Source organism: Vicugna pacos, unplaced genomic scaffold (genome assembly GCF_048564905.1).
Source record: "Vicugna pacos unplaced genomic scaffold, VicPac4 scaffold_119, whole genome shotgun sequence".
Classification (NCBI taxonomy): Eukaryota; Metazoa; Chordata; class Mammalia; order Artiodactyla; family Camelidae; genus Vicugna; species Vicugna pacos.
Window position 1 is genome coordinate 190,648 of NW_027328799.1, and position 23,880 is coordinate 214,527.

The 23,880-nt window shown below is 46.9% G+C and overlaps 1 protein-coding gene and 1 long non-coding RNA gene across 2 annotated transcripts in view; both read left to right on the forward strand.

The window, feature by feature from the left end:
* Positions 1–1,781: 1,781 nt before the first annotated feature.
* Positions 1,782–8,646, forward strand: LOC140695013 (uncharacterized). Its single transcript, XR_012070690.1, has 7 exons — positions 1,782–1,870; positions 3,601–3,729; positions 4,073–4,205; positions 4,587–4,640; positions 4,917–5,111; positions 6,877–6,986; positions 8,382–8,646. It is a non-coding gene; the product is annotated as an uncharacterized lncRNA (long non-coding RNA).
* A 9,960-nt stretch (positions 8,647–18,606) lies between these two features.
* LOC140695006 (uncharacterized) overlaps positions 18,607–23,880 on the forward strand; it is a 153,474-nt gene continuing 148,200 nt past the window's right edge. The window contains exons 1-3 of the mRNA XM_072957981.1: positions 18,607–18,957; positions 19,432–19,712; positions 20,239–20,317. Of these exons, the coding sequence (XP_072814082.1) occupies positions 18,765–18,957; positions 19,432–19,712; positions 20,239–20,317 (553 nt within the window). The 5' untranslated portion in view covers positions 18,607–18,764. The remainder of the gene's footprint in view (positions 18,958–19,431; positions 19,713–20,238; positions 20,318–23,880) is intronic.

Sequence of the window (23,880 nt, forward strand, 5' to 3'; positions counted from 1 at the left end):
ACTGGGGGATCTTCATATATATTTTTAAATTTGGTTCACTCTGCAGTTGGTCTTTGGTCTCTGTATAATTTTGAGAAACTCTTTATGAGTGATCATTCTTTGATCAGATTGAACAGGTTCCAGGGGGAAGGACCAAGCCTGTCCCATCAGCCATTCTATGTGTCTTGTCCTGGGACCCAGCGGATGCTCAGCATGTAAGTGAACCGACAGGAGTGAGTGAAGAGATGGGAGCATCTCATTATTGTGGCGGATCTCTGTCCAATGCCTTGAGATTTGGGGAAGGGTTTACGAGTGCAGAAGGGAGAGGTCAGGTCCTCTGTGCTTTTCCTGAGTGCCCTGGCCTTACCCATTCCCCCAGCCCCCTCTGGGCAGCCAAGCCAAGGAGCTGGGCCACCAGGGGTTGTGCTGATCAATAATCCACCTTCACCCCAATTCCGGGGGTAGGTACACATGGTTGTAGACACTGGAGTCAGGTCCTTGGAGGAATTCCTCACCGAACTATGTTTTGGACCTTTTATTTTTCTCTAGAACCTCCAGCTGAAGAAGATTGTTTTAGACACATGAAAGTTGAGGACACCTTCTGTCCCCTCGCAACCCAGGTGGGGCTGGGAGTCTGCTGTTTCTATAGCCGGTGGGCTCGTGTTGATTTGGACATCCCTGTGCCTGAATTCCTGCAGTACACTCGGTGGTAAGGTTGGGGGTGCCTGGCAGGGAGGGAAGCGGGTTGGGAGACTGTACAGCTGGGCTGATGTTAACCTGGGGTGAGCGGGAGCTTGCTGATGCATGGCATCTCGGGGCAGGGAACTCTCCACACTCAAGAGGGGTTCCCACTCCCGCAGGGTCCCTTTGATCAGGGTGCTGGGCTGTCAGGGGACCACAGGGGTCCCAGTGAGGATTAGGGTGCCTTCAGGCAATGGGAAGTGTGGGGTCCAGTGGCAATTGAATTAACTGTGCACCCAAACCCAGCCCCCACCTCTTTCAGCCTGTTTCCTAATCTGCAAAACTGGAATGTTATTAAACATCTCACGGGGTCATTGATGGGCTGGGACAGACTAGACAGTCAGGAGCTGGAATTCCTCTGTCCCCTGATTGTTTGCCTTCTTTCTGACTATTTGCTCTCACAAGCTCAGTCTCTCTGTCTCTCGCTCTTTCACTTCTAAGTGTCTCTCATGCTCTGGTTTCATTTGATTTCCAACCACCGCCCCTCCCCTCCGCCAAACTCCAGATGAGTGAACTTGATTTCTATGTGTCAGTTCCAAATTCCCAGGAAAGATGCTCTGTCACCCTCTGGATCTGCTGTCCAACCCATGAGTTGTGGCCAGAGGAGCGAGTCCTTCTGGGACCAGCAGAGGGTCTCTGCCGAGCCCCCAGCCACCACTGTGGGAGCACATAGCTCTCCGTGGAGGAAGTACTGGCTGTGACCTTGTGTCACTAAGTGTGAATTTATGTCTTCTCTTGAACCACCTTCATCCTCCTAAACAAAGATGAAAATTAAACACTCCCGGGATTTGTGTCATGGAACACTCAGGTTGGGGGCTAATGGGGCTGGAATTTCTGCTGTATTTAAGGGGCTACACTGAATCCCCAACGAGAGCCTACAAAGGGAACAGCACCGGCCCCACCCGGCACTTAGGGCGCTGAGTCTGCGTGACGGTGAGCCAGGCTTCTGACCACAGCTCAGGGGTCTGGTCTGACCAATTAGCCTTTGAAACCAACCAGCTTTGGATTCCTCAATCCCACCCTGAGGTTTTACCTGAACCATCAGCTTCTGTATCTCTGAAGACAGATGCTGAGGACCCTTCATGTAAGCCGTTCGCACAGTCCTGTTCAGGCCTTTGTGCTGCACGGTCTGCCCGGCGAGCTGACCGAGGTTGGTATTTTACTGATGTTAGAAGTAGTCTGGTTTCCCGATGTACTGTTTCACTGAAAAAGCAACAGAAGCCACTTCTCGCTGATAAAAGCAGAAAAGGGACATAATTAAAAGATACTGGGAGGGTGTGTGAAGTGGCCAGGACCGGAGCCAACCCAGGAGCTGTAGGAGGTGTTAGGGAGCCCCAGGCACCAGGCTGGGAGGGGTGCTACCGGGCCCCCTGCCACCCCAGAAGGGACCCCCCTCCACCCGACCCTCCACCTCACTCACTGCAGGTTCATGTCCCGGCAGGGCCAGGTCACACTGAAGCCACCAGCACACACCTCAGTTGGGGAGCTGGCCCCGTCTGAGCTGCGGGCGTGCCTGGTGTGGGGAGAGGCCCAGTTAGAGGAAGGCAGTTCCCCTACTGTTCCGAGTTAAGGTGCAAGTCAGTGCCCATCACTCAGGAGAGCCAGGCTGGACGGACCTCATTGTGGTGACTAGGCTGTCTGAGTTCACTTATTACTTTCTACGTTTGAAGGCCCTGGAGGGAGAAAAAGTGAAGGTTCTAGTACTTATTTTGTGTTTCCCACGTACCAGGTGTGGTAAGCAAGCCACTTCAGACAAGGCCCGGAGCAACCACGTAAATAGGCCACGGAGCAAGTCGTGCAGTCAGGCCTCTGTGGTCCCGAAACCCGTGTCCCCATCGGCTCCATAGTTACCAGTGGAAACTAGGGGGATTTATGGGACTGTGTGCTCCTGTGGGGGCTGGGATATGTGTGTTTAAGTCCACATCTTCAGAAACTCGGCTAGAACCACAGCCACTGATTGCACGGTGGCAGAGGAAGGGAGGATTCCAACCTCTGGTCCAGCTCGTGTGGAGCTCAGAAGTTCTTCCTCCTGTCCTGAAAATAACACCAAATCTGAGGGAGCTGCAAACCCACTGCTCTTCTTAGATCCCAGAAGACTGAGGGGGAAAGCTGCTTCCAACCCAGAGAGGTTGCAAAGGGAACAGCGGGCAGGCTTGGAGAGTCACAGCTCCCAAGGCAGAACCTGCTTTTGTAAGAACCCCGGGGGCAGGCAGATTTAACAGGTCCCTGAGGCCAGCAGGAGGCTCAGTGTGGGGAAATCAGAGTGTGACAACTCCAGGGGGCCAGTCAGAGGGGCCCCATGCTCTTTTTCATGTATTTTACATCCAGGACCGTGTCCTGTTCTCAGAATGAAGGTCAGAGGATAACTCCTCATGCTTCCTGCCTGGAGAGGAGAAAATAACTGTATTGAAATACACCCAGAACATTCTGTTTCATTGGGGGAAGTTGTTTTTTGTTTGTTTTTTTAATGAGAAATTATTTTACCAGAGCCTAACCAACCTGGGAGAAGGGAAATCCCTTCTGTGTCACCCAAATTGGGGTGGGGGGAAAGAGACACACTTGTGGAGGTCACAGCTCAGGGCACAGGCTCAATGAGAACTAATCACAGGACTGCAGATGCCCTGCTCTGTCCCGCTCCCCCAACACCTTACCTCCATGTCAGTAGGGCCCGTGTGTAATAACAGGAATAATACTAACAGAAGTAAATGTCTCAGGAGTGTCTAGGGAAAACCCAAAGACAGCGGGGAGATGAAAACAAGGACACACAGGCTGTTTTAGCCTCTCACACCAATAGCTGTAGCAAACTACACACAGCCCAGCCCCAGCAGATAAACAGACAACCTCACAGAAGAAATTATTTATTTTGGTTCTCTTACCCAGTGCATTCCATGGTGCATCCTCGCCTAGAATTGAGTGGAAGCAAGTCCATCTCAGAAGGGACATAACTGAAGAGGGATGGCTTCCCAGACTCTGAGGGGCAGAGAGAGCACCAGCCTGGGTTAGAGAAAGGTGAGGGGTGGGGTAGGGTGTGGGCTGCCTTCTTCCCCATATAAGGAACCTTCCTGAGGCCAGCACAGTAGGAGGGAGGGCCATGGGGTGGAAGCAGCCAGACTTCATCCTGAGAACTGTTGGGATGCCTCAAAGGGACCATTCAGGTGCCCAAACTGGGCCCTGATTGAGGGAGCCAGTCGGTCTGACTCAGAGCCCAGGACTGAGGTGGGCTCACAGCAGGCCGGTATTACTTGGCCGGATCCATTTCACTTCTCCGAAGCCCTGTGTAAAACATGAAGCGTGGACGGCCTGGTGAGCACAGCTCTGCCCTCAAGACCGGTTTCAACTCCTCTCTTCCCAGAGAACAGCATCTCTGAACCCGTCCTGGGTGACCTCACAGAGATCACCCTAGTGGCCCAGGCTAGTGACCGGGAACATGTACCTTCCTGCAGGCAACCCCTGACGTCCACTGATGCATCATATACTGGCAAAGAGTGAGTCACTGTGCATTGGTCTAACAGCAGAGGCTCTGCCAAAGGCCCAAGAGGTGGTGTGTGGGACATGCAGGGGTGCAGGAGTGTAAGCAGCGCAAAAGTGTAACTGGTGACAGGGGTGCAGGGGCTGTGGAGGGCGCAGGCATTTCAGGGGATGTGGGGGAGGAGGGATGCAGAATTGCAGAGAGTAGCAGGGGTGCAGAGGTGCAGGGAGTGTAGGGATGCAGGGAGGTGCTCAGGGACCTGGCCAGGATAAGAAGGCAAGTGCACATCCTTGCAGTCAGCCTGACCCCGGTAGGCTATTGCAATGCTTTTGGGCGGCGGCGGTGGCGGTTGGGAGGCTGCCCGGGCAAGCCGATCGATTTCTTCTCTTCCCTGCAGCCTGGCCTGGGGTGGGGCTTGGCCGCCGGAGATTCACCAAATGTTGCACTCCAGGTAAGCTTGCTCCTGGTAGGTGGGGCGGTTAGGTCAGAGGGCGGTGGCAGCGGCAGAGGGGCGGAGCGGGTCTACCCCTGGTGAACGGGTGGAATAGCTGCCTTGTCCCGGCTGCTGGGCCTGGGAGCGGCCTCTGCTTCCCCAGGTCGCCGGACACTCCTGTCCCACTCAGCTTGCTGAGTGCGGAGTGGGGGCGGGGCCGTTAAGGTGCGGGACCCACGGGGGGAGGGAGGCTGCCGCGGGGGAGCCGATCAATTCGCTCCGCTCTCCCCGGAGGCGGAGCCAGGGGCGGCTTCTGCTGCCCTAGAGGCGGGACGCGGGTCTCCAGATGAACTTGCTCCTGGGAGGCGGCGGCGGAGGCGGCAGGGGCAGGGGATGTGTTCCAGGGAGTTGCTCCATTTCTTCTCTCCCCCACGGCCTGGCTTGGGGGCGACGTCTGCCGCCGGAGATTTGCCTGAGGTCCGACTCCAGGTGAGCTTGCTCCTGGGAGATGGGTGCAGTGCGGTCAGGGGGCTGGTAAGGTGGTGGCTGCAGGCATAGGGAGGCTGCCCCGGAGGAGATTGTGGATTAGCTCCATGTCTGCACCGCGTGGCCTGAAGGCGGCCTCTGCTGCTCCAGGTCCCGGGACACCCCTGTCCCACTTTGCCTGCTGGGGGCGGGAGGCAGGGTAGTCAGGGTGCAGGGGTGGCGGTGGTCGGGGGCCTGCAGCGGGGGAGCGGACCATTTGCTCCCATCTTCCCCGCGTCTTGTCCTGGGGGCGGTCGCTGTTGCCCTGTGTTATGAGACGCGTGTATCCTAGTCGGCCTGACCCCGGGAGTTGGACTTGGTACTTTGGGGGTGGTGGCAGCAGTGGCAGGTTTTCCCATGGAACTTGTCCATTTGCTCCCACTTCCCCCCATGGTTTGCCCTGGGGGCGGTCCCTGTTGTCCCAAGTTCGTCGGACGTCCATCTCCAGGTCAGCCTGCTCCCTAGAGAAGGCCACTGTGAGGTCATGGGCAAGAGTGGTGGCTGCTGCGGGGGTAGGGGCTGCCTTGGGGAGCTGGTGGATTGGCTCCCGTCTCCCCGATGGCCTGGTGTGGGAGTGGCCTCTCCTGCCCCAGGTCACCAGACGCACCTGTCCCACTCAGCCTGCTGGGGGAGGGGCGCCCTGGGCGGTGCCTTTAAGGTGCGGGGGTGGCGATGGCGGGGGTAGAAGACCTGCAGCGCGGAGCCTGTCAATTTGCTCTCCTCTTCCCCGTGACCAATCCTGGGGGCGTCCTCTGCTGCCCAAGAAGCCGGATGCCCGTCTCCAGGTCAGCTTGCTCCTGGGAGACGGGCCCGATGTGGTCGAGGGGCAGAGGCAGTTGCGACGGCCGGCTGCCCCGCCTAATGGGGCCACTTCTTCTCTCCCCTGACCTGGCCTGGGGACGTCCTCTCTGGCGCAAGATTCGCCTGACACCCCACACCTGGTCTGATTGCTCCTGGAAGGTGGGCGCGGTGAGATCAGGAGGTGGAGAGGACAGGGGCTGCCCCTGGAGAGCTGGAGGATAAGCTCCCATCTCTCTGCAGGCCTGACGTGGGGGCGGCCTCTGCTGCCCCTCGTTCCCAGGTCACACTTCTTCGGGTCATATTTCCCCGGGGTTGCGGTAGGGTGCGGGGGCGTCGGGGTGTTGGCGGGGGTATGGAGCCTGCCGCTCGGGAGCTGGGGGTTTAGCTCCCATCTTTTCCGCAGATTGGCCTGAGGGCAGCCTCTGTTGCTCCAGGTCGCAAAGCAATTTCTCTGACAGCTTAGCCACCGGAGGTGGGCAGGATGGGCTGAGAGGGCTGAGGCAGCCGCCAAGGCAGCGACGGAGGGGGCTGTCCCTGGCCAGCTGGTCAATTTGTTCCCATCTCAACCTTTGCTGCCGCAGTTTCGCAGAACGCCCTTCTCCAGTTTATTCTTCTCCAGGGAGGTGGGCGCAGTGCATGCAGCCCGAGGTCTGGGCTCTCCCTTGGGAGGGGCAGAACTCTCTTGTTCTCCTTTGTCTTTATTCTTCAGCGAAGTGTTTACTGGACGCAATTCTTAATTCTGAGAAAGTGTAGCCTGTGTTATGGAAGGGCTGCTGGACAGTGAGGTTTCTGGGTGGATTTTCACATCAGCTGATGCCCCAGGCAGGCAGGAAAGCTATTACTCAGAGCTTCTTAGTCTGGGGTTGGGGATGGCCCCGCCATCCTCACCATGCTTTTTAAAAATGTGTTACTCCCCTCTTTTTCCTAGGTGACATTTTAGGTTATTGGGTCTCAGATTGCTGACACACTCATCCCTGTTCTCAGACATCTTTTAAACTTGGGTGAAGTGATAAGTAGGGGAAGATGATTTACTGAAAGGTAAGAATACTTAAATTCGCATTAAAGCTACATTCTGTCAATCTTTCTAAAATGATTTTCCTCTGATTCTAAATCCACGACCTAGTGAATGTTGTACTCCTGTGTAAATTATTGATCTTCACATCACATTTGTTGAGTGGTCAACGAGATTTGTTAATTAGATTATTCCTGAAAGGAAAAGTTCAGGCTTTTCAGAATTCCTTGTCTGATGTCACCCAGGCAGTCACAGTAGAAGACAGAGCTGATATAAAAATCCCTCAGCTGCCTGAACTGCAAAGCTTCTGGGATTACTGATCCCTGAAATGCAGGTGACTCTTGATGATAATCTGGGGGATGGTTTAAATGATCAGATTCTTCCAGTCCTATAAATGGGTTCCGTGGCCCCAGCCCCGGGAGAACTGGACATAAGGGCCATATCGTGTGTGGTGGGATGGGAAGGCAAGGTGTAAGAGCTGGAATCACTGAGATTCCACACTCGCTAAACACAGACTCCAGAGCCTAATTGTTGTCAGGTTCTGTTCTGGATTTGAGAGTGTGTTCATACATGATTCTTGCCCTTCTGGAGTCACTGCCTGGGTGGAAGTAACCTTTACATAGATCTGTGGAGGATGACATTTAAGTAGATGGGCTGTTATGGTTCTCAATGTGCACAGGCTTGCTCTTCCAGGCACTCGTGGGACTAACGCGAGTCATGTTATTCACTCATTCACTGATTTATTACCCTTGAATTGATCACTCGTCCCACAGTAAGTGAAACAAGGTAACAGGAAGCTGAGTTTTGTCCCCTCTCCTATCACTGATTGTTTTTCAGTCGGGCGCCCTGCGTATGCATTGTGAAACGGTGGTATTTCGTGCCCAATGGGGCAGCACTGTCAGTTCTGAGAATCAGGGGAGACACATGGGTAGGACAGCACCCTGACACACATGGCACCCCCCATCCCGTGAGACAGAATTGTCGATGCTCAGGTGACCCGATGTAGACTGCGGTGCTAAACCTGAGCATGTTTAGTTATCCTGGTGGCTATGAAAATACAGACTACCAGTCACTACCTCTGGAGACTCTGAGGGTGTGCACCCCAGAATTCTGCATTTTAAGAAGCACTTTAACGAATCCTGATGAAGAGATCTGAGTGTCCCACGGAGAAACACTGGTGTGCGAGGCACCAATATTGAGGATTCTCAGGGAACGATGTCTTTTTAGGATGGTCCATGGGCCCTCACTTTAGACTTTTGCCTTGGGTTTAATTGTATGTGTTCAGAAGTGATGTCTTTCAATTCCAGTGCATGTCAGCATGCTCTGTGCAGGGATTTACTCTCAGTAGATGGCAAAAACTATGATTCTTCAGGTCACCGAGCTACACTGTGAACGATATTTTATTTTGGTTTTCTTTGTAGCAATGCAGAGTCTCCCGAGAAGAGATTTAGACTCAACACCTTTGTGTCAGACTTTGGAAGACCGCTGCTGCCCAAGGTGTTCTCTGGCAGTGCAATGACGAATCTAGGTCCCTCTTTCACTGCTACATCAATGAAGTGGACCACTTGGACAAGGCCAAAGCTGGTATCGCTACCATAGCCCTTTACAGTGTTATTCGGCTCCAGGAAGCCATCAGATGCAGCAGGTGGCCAGAGGAGGAGCCGAACAGACTCATGAAATGTGACATCCCCAACTTTATCAACACGGACCAGAACTCTGCCTTTGTGGAAGATGATTTCCTGATTTTGTAACTACCGATTGTTCTAGAAAATAAGCCAGTTGCCCAGAACTCACACAAAGACTTGAATTGAGAAACGTGCTTTCTCAGGTATCTTTCTGAAGATGTGAAGTCTGTCTTTGTATGGAAGGAAGTCCCCTTTCACAAAACTGAATGTGTTTGTGTCTGAGAGAGGGAAATGGAGACAGAAAGACGAAGAAGCAGAAGAGAGCCCCCTCAGAAGAGATCTAGTTAAGGTGAGTTTTTGTGCCTTTAAAAAACATTTGGGGTTTTAGGGGGAACAAAGTATTTACACTGTCTTATTCTCCTCATTGGAAACCTTGGCCCCGTCGTCAGAGTCAGCGGCCTTGAACGGGGGTTGCACGCTGCGTTTCATCTGGCACTGCGACTTCCACGCTCTGCCTTTAGCACGTTGCTTTGCCTGTCAGGGTTGCCACCCTTTTAACTGTAAGGTGAGGAGTCTGGAGTAGATGATCCACCCCAGCTCTGCTGTTTTGCAAATTTCTGATTTCGTATTCGGATGAGTCTGGGATACACCCAGAGCAGTATAAACCAGGCCCTACCTCCTGCCTATTGCTGGGGCATCCCTCAGGTCTGTGCCTTCTACTCAACCCTTTACTGAGCCCAGCTTTTGTCAGGAGCCCAAGTGCCTACCGGGATGGCAGGGGACTTGTCTTTCGTGGTCACGGTGGCCAAGAATTCTATTGGTGTGCTGAAACAACTCTTCTGAGATCCTCCACCCACCCCTGCTCAAACCTAATGACAGCACTACGGTTCCTTTCCTAGGAGGAGAATCAATCCATGGTGCATTTTATGACAATCCTGTCCCCAGGGATGCACGGAAGTTTATCAGCTGAGTGAGGGGAGGTGCCTCTGTGTCCCTGTATCTCTGTCTGCTGACAGTTCGCTGCCACCGGCTACTGAACAAGAAAAGTGCTATTCACCATGTTGTGTGTTTTCCAAATGTGTAGGTGATGGTCTTGTGGCTCGTGCGTGGGCTTTGATTTGGGATGGTGAAGGGCTTATAAATACCTCATCAACATGTATTCGAGGTGGCCTGGTGCCACACAGATTTGATTCATGAAGGCATCAAGCCTGCACATTGGTTTGGAAACAACTTGGTTTTGATCATTCACACTGCGTGCATGACTCGCTGCTAATCTCTGGGTGGTTTTTTCATTTCAGATTTATTCACCCCATGTCTTGCTTAAGCTGAAAAATACATTTATTTCACCAGAATATTCTCTGATTCTTTGTTTACACACATCCAGTTTTTTTAATTCCTTTAAAAATGATTCTGTGTTTATAATGCCTCCTAATTTCTATCATCTCTATGTTGCCAGTGGCCTGAGACATGCACCAGATTTGATGCCGGAACAGTTCCACCAAAAGAAATCCCTTTGCCGTAATATCTTTTGAGGAAAATATTATTCTTTAAGGCTCTAACAGTAAATCGTAGAAGAAAGCATGGAACATTTCTTGTAGTTAATACATGTTCATGCGAAAAGAAATGATATTTTCATTAAACAATGTTGATTTTAATAACTTTTACAAATGTGAACATTATTATTCATAATTTAAGTAACCAGATAAAACCACAGTTATTTATTATGAAGATTGAAAACTATTTACACGGTCTCTTAATTAGAAGTAGCTTTATTAGAAGACTGAAGGGTATTTAAAAGATGGAAAAATACCCATGATGACACCATCATTTTTATTAACTAAATATCAAGAACTGTGCAGGGATAAGATTTAACCCTCTGCAAACTGCCAAGTTAGCATGAGGTAGTTTGTGGATGCTGCCAGAGGACAGGACACTCCCCCAGGATCAGAGACAAAGGACTTCCTGCCAGCACAGCAGGCAGCCTGTGGTTCAAGTTCATATTGGTTCCTGAGTTCCTTTCCTATTGCTGTTGTAACAAAGGACCACAGACTCAGTGGCTTAAAGCAATACACATTCATCTTCTCACTCTTCTAGGGTGCAGTAGTGCAAAGTCAATGTCAGTGGGCTAAAACCAACGAGTGGCCAAGGCTAAGTTCCACACCGAGGCTCTTGGGAGGGATTCGTCATCCTACCTTTCCCAGCTTGCAGAGGTGCTCACACTCCTTGGCCCAGGGCCCTGTGTCACTGTGACCTCTGCTGCCACTTTACATCTCTGTCTCTGACTATATAGATATAGAGGAAGAGTCTTCTACATCTGGTATGGACCCTTTTTCCTACATGGACATTGTATCCCTATTTATGTGCAGATGAAAACCCCTTCCCTCCAGGGTGCGGTGGCATCAGCTCACAAGATGACCACTCTGGGCTTTAAGTGTCCTCTTTGTATTGTCATCAGGGAACTTCTCTCTCCATAGTTAGCTCTGTGTTAATTTGTTGTTATATTTTACCCAGAATTACTGAAAGTTTTACTTAAAAGGGATCCTAATTAGCTCTGTTTACCTGTTTCCAGAGCTGAAAGCTTCAGTTCTAGAGTATCAGTTTGATTTTTCCTAAAAATACATTCCAGTATATTTCTCTGGTGAAAGTCTCTACCCTGTTATCTATTGTCCCATCATTTCCTTATTTTCTTGAATATATTAAAAGTATTTTATAGCCTTTATTGGTAACTCTGATGCCTACATCACCTGGGGTTTGCATCCTTTGTCTAATGCTCCTTATTCTCATGTTATCTGTCATATAGTCTGGATATGTTGCATGTCTAGAAATTCTTTATTACATGGCAGACATTGCAAATGAAAAATCCATGTTATCTTCCGTGAGAGCTTTTCTACCTTCCCGTTAGGCAGACAGTGTGAGGGACTGATCATGTCACTCCAATCAGGCGCTGAGGTGGATCAGGACTAAAGTGCCTTTTTTCTTAAAACAGCTTTGAGGTATACTTGGCAAAATAATTTTCACACGTTTAAAGTGTACAGCTTAATACGTTTTGACGTAAGTATATCCCCAAGGAACCATGACCACACTCAAGACAGTGAACATACCCATCACCCACAAAGCTTCTCTCCTGACTTTTGTTGTCCCTCCCTCCCTCCCCGTCTCTTCTCCTGGGAACCATTGATCTGCTTTCTATCACAACATATTGGTTTGCATTTTCAAGATCCTTATATGAATGGATTCATGCAGTATCTACTCTATGTTGTCTGACTTCTTTCATTCAGTGTAATTATTTTGAGAATCATCTGTGTTGCTGTATTAATAGCTTGTTTGTCTTATAGTAGAGTATTGTTTAGTGCTGAGATTTTACTGAAGAGTTTATTGTGAACAGTGTTTGTATAGACCATCATTTCTTTCTGCATTTACTTCTTGATGGATGCATGGGTTATTTACAACTTGTGCTATTATAAATAAAATAGCAGTGAATATTTGGTTACAAGTCTTTGTATGGACATATGCTTTTCCTTTCTAAAGCACCAGATGAGGAATGTCTGGATTATATGGTACACAGGTGTTTACCTTTTTAAAAGAATCTGTTAAAGACTTTTCCAAAATGGTTGTACTATTGTAAATTCCTCGTGGTGTGTATCAGTTCTGGTTGCTCTACTTCCTTGCCAGCACCTTGTAAGGTCAGTCTTTCTAACTGTATTCATTCTAGTATGTATGTGAACTAGTATCTCACTGTGGTTTTTAAAAGTATTTCTCTAATGACTAATGACACCTTTAATCAGCATCTTTTCATATGCTTATTATCCATCTGGATATCTTTACTGAAGTGTGTTTTCTGGCCTCATTCATTCAGGTGTTTGAATTATTATTGAATTTTGAGACCTCTTTATTCTGGATCAGATACAATGAGAGAACTTTATCAGATATATGATCTGCAAATAGCTTCTGTCTATGGCTTGTCTTTTCATTTGCTTAGCAGTGTTTAGAAGAGCATTGAAGAGTCTTCATGTTCATAAAGTTCACTCTATCAGTTTCTTTTTAAAATAGATGATACTTTTGGTGTCATAGCAAAGAAAAATTTGCCAAACCCAAGGCCATAAACCTTAAGCCTATGCTTGTTCTCCTAGCTGTTTTATAGTTTTAGATTTCCTATTAAGATCTATGATCCATTTTGAGGTAAATTTTGTATATTTTGTGAGGTGTGGATCAAAGTTCATTTTTTTTTTTTTTTGCGTATCACGATCTAATTGTTCCAGCACTACATGCTGAAAAGATCCTTTCTCCACAGCATCCTTTTTGAGAATCAATTGTCTGTATAAGTCTTGGTTTAGTTCTGAACATTCTATTGTGTTCCATTATTCTATTTTTCTGTTTTACACCAACACCATAATTTCTGATTACTGTAGCTTTATAAAAAAAAGTTTGAAAATCAGATAGTGCAAGTCTTCCAACTTTGTTTTTCTTGTTCAAAGTTGTTTTGGATTTTTGGGATCCTTTGAATTTTTATATGAATTATAGAATAAGTTTTTAAATTCCTTACATCCTGTTCTGCCAAAATTCCACCCATGTCTTTGGCCGTCTCCAAAGCCACATTTTCTGAAGAAGTCTCTCTAGATCCCAGGTGAAAGGAATTTCTCTTTCGTCTGTGCTCAAATCACATTTGATATTATTTGATTCCATTTAATCATATTTGCCTGTATGTACTTGTCTGACCTTTCCAGCCATTTAGTAAATCTCAAAAGATTAGGAATCTTGACTTGGTTCCCTCTGTGTGCTGAGAAACTAGTTCTATGCTTTGCAGGAGTGAGCCCTGCAGTAAGAGGTATCTGCAGCACACATCTAGCTCATTGCTTGAATATTGTCAAGGAATTCTGCAGATTTAGAATTGTTTATTGATTGTTGTCTCCAAGACGGCTCAGTCTTTTTTATTTCTATTGCTACTGCTGCAGTTTCAAAGAACAATGGGCTAGTTATTTTGCAAATATCAAATCATACTCTAATTGTGTTGTTACGCAAATTATGTGCTGCTGTGTCTTAACAACCTGCTTAGTGTTCACAGGCTCCTTCACTCATGGAAAATTTGGGAGAATGTCATATCCTTAGAGATAGCAATGCTGTCTTTGGCGACCTGAGCAGCAGTATCTGAATTCACTCCTGCTGTTTTTCCAGTGTCCCCTCTAGACCTCCTCCAGCCCTCCATGGGGGGCCCTGCAGTTCTGCCCTAGAAAAGCCTGTTGCTTCTCAGGAAGACTTCCCTATGAAACATAATCATGTCCTTCTTGTGGGGACATTCAGTCCAGAGACCTGAAAGCAGGGGAAAATGTTTAGCCTGCTTTTGGTAGAACCTAAATTCTTCCATACTTGTTAGAAGCAATTTCAATGAGGAAACTGTTTTGGCATCTAACAAATCAGCATAAATGACTGATGAGGAAGATCAGCTTCCCCATCCCACTCAGTCGTCATGTTGATGTGACACACACATTGGCAAACATTTTCTCCTGTGAGCAACGTAAAGTTCAAGACGTTATGAATGGCTTTTTGTTTTTATTTCTTAGTCTTTCCACATTCACTGTGTCTCGTGAGATTATATGAATCCTGCTTATTTTCAGCCCAGCACTAAACTTTTTAAAAGGATCACGTGTTTAAAAGGCTAGTGGACAATTTTTTAGAAGACAGAAATCCTTAGATTTTGGTCCCAGAGTTGAATCTTGGTTAGTGGTGAATGAAAATTCCCGTTAAAATTTTAAATTCAGTGATATAAAGTCTTAAAAATAGTTAAATATTAGTCAATTTCATTAAACACTATAAGAGTTATTTACCTTTAAGCCTGTTTCTGGGGCAATTTTGCAATGATTCCCTCCCTTTATCGATTCCCTCTTTATCAGAATCCTTGAGAGGCCCCTGTCATCATTGTCAGTATCATCATCATCAACATGGAACTGATTCTTCTGGAAGATTCTAGGAAAATAAAGAGATGGACGGGATTATGTGTAGGTCAGTGTGTGCATATACAATAAGAACAGCTGTCAGACATTAGATGCAAGATACCCATTTCATTTAGGGGAGAATGTGGTCATGAAATCCTGATGTGGTGAATGAAGGAAGCGGTGGGAACAGGATAGTCAATGGAAAGGAGGAGGAAGTGAGTGAATTGGAGAGCATAGATCCTTGGTTAGTTGATCAGCACATTGGTGAGAATGAGGGGAGTGTGATGGCAGAATCATGTCCCTCCCCGGCCACAGGGTAGCCACCTGTGACATGTTACTGTACATGGCAAAAGGGATGACAGATATTTTAGGATTAAAAATCTTAGAGGATTTCTGTCTCCTAAATTGTCTATTAGTTAGCCTTTAAACCCATGATACATTATTATAGATTAGTGCAGGGGCACAAATAAAAAGGATTCATATAATCTCACCAGACAAACTGAACGTAGAAAGGATAAGGAAGAAAAACAAAAAGTCACTTATAAGTGCCTTGAACCATAAATTGCTCATGAGGAAATGTTACACAAGGTGAATGTCACAGCCACATACATACTGCCTGAGTGGGATGGGACAAGGGGATCCTGAGATGAGACAATAGGGTGAGTAGTCTGGATTGTCCAGGTGGGCTGAATGTAATCACAGGGGTCCTTAAAATGGAGGATATTTCCCAGCTGAGTTTAAAATCAGAGGGAGGTGTAGCGATGGAGCAATGTTCAGAAAGGCTGCTGACCATGAAAATGGAGGAAGTTGAGGGGCACAAGCTAAGGAAGGTGGGTGACCTCTGTAAACTGGAAAAAAAAAAGGAAACATTCTCTTCTAGACCCTCTAGGAGGAAGGAACCCTGCTGGTATCTTGAATTTATCCCAATGAGAACTGTGTTGGATCTCTGACATCCACAGCCATAAGCTAATAATTCTGTGCTGGTTTAAGCTATTAAGCTTATGGGAATTTGTTACAGTGGTAATAGGAAAATAACATAGTGAGTGGTAGTGTAAGGGATTAAAGGTCTAGGATGGGGTGTGGAGAGAATTCTGACATTTACACCTAAAAACAACCAGGTGAAGTGGGAAGGTGTTTTAAGGAAGACCTACCTGGCAGGGCTGTCAAGCAGACTGGAGTGAGCGAATCCTTGGAGTTAGAGGAATCAATTAAACCTCACAAGGAAAATAAGAAATAAAATGTAGCAGGGCTTCAGTGTTAGTAGATGTAGGAATGGAAATGGGCAGAGAGATATAAACATTATTTTGAAATTAGCTACAGGTTTGATGACTGCATGTTTGGGAGAGTTAGCCGATGTGTGGACTGAATGCATCCCCTCAAAATCCATATGTCGAAACCTCATCTCCCAGGGTGATGATATAGGGATGCGGGGCCTTTGGGAGGTGATTAGTAGGATAAAATGAGGTCATGAGAGTAGAGCCCTCATGAATGGTATTAGTGTTCTTATACAGGGCCCCAAAGTGCTTGCTTCTCTCTCCTCTCTGGGCCATGAAGATAGTGGGAAGACAGCCATCTTCGAGCTGGCAATCCTCTCCCAGATACATTGACCTTGAAAGCCTCAGCCTCCAAACCATAAGGAATATGCTGGTTGTTTAAGCCACCCGACACACGGTAATTTGTTACAGAATCCCAGACTGACGAAGACAGTGGAGAATGCCACTGTGTTTTGCACTGATTGCCTGGAGAATGCTGAAACCCAGGGAAGTGGGCAGCACAGACGTTTACTCATTTAATCCTGCCAACACTGTAGGGGATAGGGTCTACATTTTCCTCGCTATTTAAAAGGTAAGGAAAAAGAGGCACAAATAATAACAATGACAACGACAACAACAACAACAACAGCAACAATAATTTGTCCAAGATTCACACAGAACTCCCTGGAGGGAGAGTGAGAATTAATACTTATGCAGGCTGGCCCCAGAGCCCCTGCTCATAACTACTAAGTCAGATCACCTTGCTTATTTAATCAGTTTTTTTCAACTGTGATATGAGTGTACTGTGTCCAGTAACTTATAATTTCAAAATACCTCACTGTAAGGGAAACATTAGTTGCAGGCATTACAACCCACAGAAAGCTAGACATACAAAAATAACTTGTTAAGGCAAGATAACCAATAATGTTTTTAAATATTATACCTGCTGACCCTTTGTAATAAAGTGTTTATTTATAATTCTGTCTGGCTACAGAATAACATCATAATCCTGCATGTGGCTGGTGGCTCCCGTGTTGGACAGCACGGGTCTAGAGAATTTAAATGACTTGCCCAGCCTTGCCCAGGAAGCTCGTGGTGGGATCAGAGCTATAGTCTGGGACTGTTCCTTCCTATCCAAGTCCCTCATGGAAGTTTAGAAGCTTCTCCTTTGGTGCCCAGCTGTCTATCCGTACTTATGACATCTTGTCAGGTGCCCCGGCCTGCTCCTGAACATCAGCCAGAACCCACTTCTGCTCTTTTTTGGCCAGGTAATACCTTCTAGCAACTTCCATTGCCTTCTTGGCATCAGTTTTTACATGGAAGGGTAGTGGCTAGAGAAGGAAATGTGTCCACATGACAGGTTTTTCATAAATAAAGTAGGAGTGGTCAAGAGAAGAAAACCTCAGGAATACGAGTGGAAGCAGGTCATTTAATATACCAAATGCGTACTTTCAATGTATGCTTGTGTTTCCGAGTCCACGCTTGTTCTACTCGTGCATTATAGGCCAACACATCAGGAGACAAAGATTTGGGGCAAGAAATAGCGGCTTTAATTTGTAAAGCCAGTGGAGAAGATGGTAGACCAATGTCCTGGAGAACCATCATCCCAAGTCAGAATTCAGGCTCTTCTTATATTAAAAAGGGGAAGCGGGAATGCTTGGTTGATGCAAACTTGGTGTATGAATTCTTTGTTTTTAGAATCCTTTGTTCTTGCAGCTCTTCACCTGGGTCAGATCCGTGTAAACCTCCAACAAGCAAATGTTATTTTCTATTCTGTATCTTGTTATCTTTATACGAATGGAAAAGTGATAATATCCTTCAAAGTCAGAGCCTTGAGAATAGGGTCTCCTGTATATTTCAGGATCTAGGCAACATTGTTTCACAAAAGGTGCAGAAACAGCAAGACTAAGCCTAGGAAACAGGGCACAGGTTTAAAGTCAAAGGAACAGATCTAATATGGAGTCAGATTTGTTCTTTCCTATTTCAGTAGTGCCATGGAGAAGGCACTGTGGGCAGCTTTCTGTAGGGTCCTGGAGGCTTTCTCTCTCAGCGTCTGTGCGCCTCTATTGAAAACCCGTCATCGCTATCTGGCCTGCTGGAAAACCAGTCCGCCTCTTTTGCCCTGAAGTTGTGTTCTGTTTATAACTCATCTCTACTCCTTGGAAAACAACTCAATAAAAACTCAGTTGGTTTCCCACCAGCCCTGAGCAGGGGTGAGGGATAGCATGTTATTATTTTATAAAAAAATATATAAAAAAGTTTTAAAACAGCACTGGGCACATAGGAGAGAGACAATCAATGCTTCCTGGCTTAAATCGAAAATGATGACTCAGTGAGTCTATGGCTGCTGTATTTGCTGAACTAGTTACTCCTTTGCTCCATTACACATTTATTTTAACTGAAAAAGAAATATATGCATATGGTTAAAAAAATTCAAACAGAGCAAAAAATACTCAAGTGAAAGAAGTTTTCCCTCATCCTCTGTTCTTACACGCCTCCCTGGAGATGCCAATGTTTACAATCCTTTGTGTGCTTTTCCAGATATGCTATGCAAGTTCCCACCAATGTATGTAAATTCCTTTAAAGTTTTACTTATTTTTAACTTTAAGGGATTTAAATCCTCAAGTGGCTTCTGCCACAGTAATAGAAAAGAAGAAATCTGACTCCATATTAGATCTGTTCCTTTGACTTTAACCCTGTGCTCTGTCTCCTAGGCTTCTTCTTGCTTGTAAAACAATGTTGCCTAGAGCCTAAAATATACAGGAGAGCCTATTCTGAAGGCTCTTACCTTTAAGGGTATTTAACACTTTTCCAATCATATAAAGATAACACGTTGCAGAATAGAAAATAACGTTTGTTTTGTTGGAGGTTTACAGGGATCTGACCCAGGGAGATAGCTGCAAGAACAAAGGATTCTAACAAGAAGGAATTCCTACACCAAGAAGTTTGCAAAAACCAAGCACATAGGAAAGCAGCCTGAATTCTGACTTGGGGAGATGGTTTTCCAGGACATTAGTTTGCCATCTAGGTCTACAGAAACTTGCTATTCCATGCCCCAACACTTGGTCTCCCAACTTACTGGCCTGTCCTGCACTGAGGAGAATGAATTTGGACTCAATAACACTTCTACCTACCTAGCAAGTTGGACACTGGGACTGAGGGCAGCTCTCCCACACACAGGGGCCTACGGTGAGCCCTTGATTATTCCCCGAGGTTGGGGTGTGGTTTACCCAGGAGGGATGGGGACTCTACACCAACACTCAGGCAGTCTGCTCCTTCTGGGGCTCTGACATTTTACCTCCCGCTCCCTGCCAGCCCAACATTTGGGACAGTGGAGCTAAGGCAGAGATCGTGCCTGCCTGTTTCCCAGCGTGTAAAAGGGGAATATGTACTCTTCCCAAGGTAGTTCTGAGAAACAACACCTGCGGGTGCTTGGTTCCCTGAGCAACAGTAAACCTAGCTCCTTGTGGGGGCAACGGGTATGATACCCGTAGGGTTTCTGCAGAGACCTTAGCTGGAGGGCTGGGCCAGGGACGTAAAATATGAGCTGTGGGCAATGACGGGTAAGAGAAGGGTGTATAGGCAGGACTGCTGCCTCCTTCGGGGTGCCACAAGAGGTAAAACGCTTTCTCCCCATCTCTGTTACTCCCCTCCCAATTCCAGATAACTGCCTTCCCTCTGCTCCTCCTGTCCATGTGTCTCCCTCCACTTTTCCCCGCCTCCCCTCCTCCTCCCCTATTCTCCCTCCCTCGGTTCCCCTTCTCTCTCAGGACCCAGAGCGGATCGCTGGCCCTCCTGCGCATGCGCAGTTGCTGCCAGCTGGACCGCGGGTTGGAAGCTCCAGCTCCGAGCCGGGGATCGGCCCCAATGGCTTCTCAGCTCTGTCGCCCTGTAGGCCTTTGGCTACTGCCTGGGGCCGGGGCCTCTGGCTGTGGAAGTGCAAGGTGAGGGGATATCGGGAAAGGGGTGAGGCGGCTGCGGGAGGGCGGTCGGCGTGTCACAGCCCCCCAGGGCGCCAGTCAGCGTGTGTTCAGCTGGATTGCTCGGGCCAGACCCCTCTGCCCGCGCCACCTGCCCCGGCGCCCCGGCCACAGCTGTCCAGGGCCAGGTGTGCCCCTGCCGCCTCTTGGCCCAGCCGGGCTCCCCTCAGTCCGCGGCTGGCGTCCGCTTCCCCTCTCCCGCCCGCGAGTCCTCCCCTCCCGGGCTTCCTCTCCTAGGCCGCCGACCCGTCCCCACCACTGGGCGGGCTGTGTCCCGGGCGGGCGGGGTCTGCACACCCGGACGGGGCGGGCGGCTTGGGCTGGGGCTGGGGCTGGCCTCCGAGCGGGGCTGCAGCCCGCGTCCCCCACCCCGCTCTCCCTGCCCCGCGACCCCGGGGCTGCCTTCCTCTCCCTTTCCCGATCCCTGAGGTCCAGATTAGCGGCGTGGGCGCTGCTCCCCAGGCTGAGAGCCCGCGGCTGTAACTCCCAGCTTCTCCTGGTGGAGTCGGGAAAAGGGAGCGGCAGTGCTGAGGGAACTTCTGTCTCCTTGATCAGGATTTCTGCCCCAGGTAAGTACCTTGAACACTTTCAGGTGTTATGATGGCGGTGCTTGTTGATGTCACATGTTTTTATACTGAGAGGGATTACAGTGGTGAAAGCAGGGCTTGGTTCAGTTAAAAATGAGCTGAAGGCATGAGGCTGTCTCATCCTCCATCATTCACTCTCCCAGGGTGAAACGTGAGACCATCGATCTTAAAAAGATACTTATAGTCCCTAACTAGTCCAGCCCAGCTATTGTGTGTTAACAGGAACAGCACAACCTGAGGCGTTGGAGACCCAGGGACATTGCACTCCTAAAGAGCTCCTGGCAAAATCTGGTTTGTTTTGTTTTTTTTGTTTGTTTGTTTTACTTAAATTGTGGGACAGACTAGTAGTATAGAGGGAAAAATAATTGGCAAGAAGGATTTTTTCATATAACAGCTTTATTGTGATATTGTTCACACACCATGAAGTCCACCCACTTGAATGTTACAATTCAGCAGCTTTTAGCATATTCACATTTGTGCAACCATTATTATTCCAGAACGTTTTCATCACATCAGAAAGACCAGTTGAAATGCATGACCTATCCACCCCTTCCCAGTGGTGGTTCTAAAGAAGTTTCTTGGCTGTTCCTGACCATAAATTAACTTGTTACATTCCCTGAAATATCTGGGAGGAATTCTAATCAGAATTGCAATGAATCTGTCTATCAAAGCAGGAAGAATTAATGTCTTTATGGCATAAACTTCTTCTACACATGAATATATCTGGGACCCTATCTTTTCATCTGTCCAGAGCCAGGCCTATGGGAAATCTTGGGTTTGTGAATGATGAGATTCAATACATCATTAGATGCAACTGTAGCCTTTCACTGAAGAGAAAAGTAACCTCGTAGAAGCCAAGTGATTCTCTGATGGTTAGAATGAGTGACCGCCAGTGCTGGAGTATTCGAGTGGACTTGGTGCTTGCAGAGTTCTCCACCACCTACAGCTAAGGGGATTACCGTGTTCTTTTACTTTTTTTTTTATGGCGTTGCTTTTATTTTTACTTATTATATAAAATTATTTTTTATTGAAGTGTTGTAAATTTACCATGTTAGCTTCAGATGTACAGCAGAGATTCAGTTATAAGCTTATGCATATGTATATAAATGTTTTTCAGATTGTTTTTAGTACAACTCATTACAAGAAATTGAAAATAGTACCCTGTGCTATATAGTAGGTCCTTGTCATTTATTTTATATTTATTAATGTGTATCTGTTAATCCTCCCTTTCCTGCCTGCTAACAACAGTTTGCTTTCTATGTCCATGAGTCTATTTCTAGCAGCACCGTTTTTGCTAGCAATATATGCTGGTTGGCTCTTTTCTGTTTCAGTAGTTCCATCTTATGTGTGGGCGTTTTTCTTCTGGTGGGCCTGTGTGTGGTTTGCACACGTGATAATAGAGATCTGTATTTGGGAGAACTCCAGGCCTCGTGTAGTCCCTCGTATGGAGTGCCCACTGAACTGATGCTTGAACTTGGAAAAAAACAGTAAATGTTGGAATTTCCACAATGGTTGAGACTTCCAGGTTTCTATAACCTCTTTAGCCCACCTAAATTTTGGCTGCACCCAATACTGGATAATTTGGTGGAACTTCATGGTATGGTGGTGTAGAGACAGGGCCTTGTATGCTTCTTCTCTTTCCTTTTTCTAACAATCATTTTCCTGGGCCTTCCAGGTACTCCCCCAGAAGGGCCCAGGGCTGGCTTGGTGTTGCACTGAGGCAATATTTGTTAATAAGTCCCTTTCCTCATCTCTTCTGAGCCTCCATTTCCTTCTCTGCACAATGAGGTCTTAGACTAGATAAGTGCTTTTCAGTTTCTTTTAAAGCCATATTTCCTTTGAGAAACAGAAAATTCAAATCTCTCCTCCCATCACAACCCTTTAGATTTTGACACGTCCTCCAAGGAGTCACATAGCTCTTTGTGGTAAATTGACGTGATTGTGATTCCACGTGGCACAGAAAAGACTCTTCAGAGATTTATTGCAGGGAGAGGGCAGGAAAGGGGCAGTATGTCACACTTTCTTGTGTGAGCACTGGAGCAAAGGCTTGGGTTTAAATACAGTGTCTGATGTGGCAACTCTCTAATCTTGCACAATGTGATAAACCTCTATCCCTAGCTTCTTAATGTGTCAAGTTGGGGTGGTAATGTTTTAAGGCTTTTGTGAAACATTATACACATAAGCCATTTGTGTCTCAGTAGATACAAGACCTGCTAGAGAGTCGGAATTTCTTTAAAAATACATATATATTGTCCACATCACTCTGTCTGTGTGTATTTTGAAGTTCCTGGAGGGTGAGGGTTGAGTGTAATGTCCATCGTGGGACAGGTGGCCCATGGGTCTGTGTGCCTCAGATTGCCCCCTCCTCCCCAGTCCTCTTCCTCTCAGTCCAGGATGAAGTTCCCTAGTAGATTTACACACAGGTCTTGTGGAAATGGCTTTTCATTTTATTGTTTCACCAAGGAGGGTTGCCATCATGATCTCTGTGGTCAGGTTTTGGTGACCTGAAGGCTATGCAATTGGGGATTTCTATTTTATAAAAGGAAAAAAAATTACAAATACAAAATTAGACCTAGGTTGGTGGCAGGGGCTTTTGAAAGTGGGGACCATTAGCTTTTTTAGCTTCAGGTGCAGTGGCCTCTGGCCACGAGGACACATCCTCATGCTCTGAATTTGGAGGGACCAGTGTGTTCAGTGGGAATATTTACTGAGTGCATCTCATGGGCTGCGCATTCTCTTATTTGTACTGTGTGTTCCTTATTTGAGACGGTGAGCTGATTTAAACTCAATAGCCTCTTTAAAATAATAGACTTTTTATTTTTAGATGTAATGTAGATTCCCATGTAGTTGTAAGAGATAATATGGAGAGGGCCTATGGACTCTTTGCCCAATTTTCTTTAATAGTTCCATCTTGCAAAGTTGGGGTACTATTCATTCGTGACTCACTAACCCTTTTAGGTTTGTGTTATTGCCCTCATTTCTATTTATGAATAAACTGGTGTTGAGAGAAGCACACAGGTCTGCCCAGGTCACCCACGTGGTTAGTGAAGATTTGGGTGGAACGTGGGCTTGGCATTTCCAAGCAGTACCATTATGATGGTCTGTGGCAGGGAGCAGCATTCACTTTGCTTGTTTATTCATTCATTCAACAAACATTTATTGAATAAACTCTGTGGGTCAGATGCTTTCATAGGGTTATCTGATTCTTCAGCAGTATGGAGAATCAGGTAATGTTTTCTTTTTCTTTTTTTTTTTAATATGAGAAAAATATCTCTGAGAGGTTATAATCTCCCCAAAGGAAAAATAGCTCATAAATGAGGGATAGTACATTTGTACAGTTCCTTCTTCTTATGCAGGTGGTACCCTAGGCATTTTACATTTGCAAACTTCCATAATCCAGATATATTCTTGTAAGGCAAGTTTTTTTTTAATTGAAGTATAGTCAAGTTTACAATGTTGTGTCAATTGCAAGGTGGGTTATTTTGAAATTTGAATGGAGAAAATATTTTTTGAGGGGGTTAATTAAGTCTATTTATTTGTTTCAT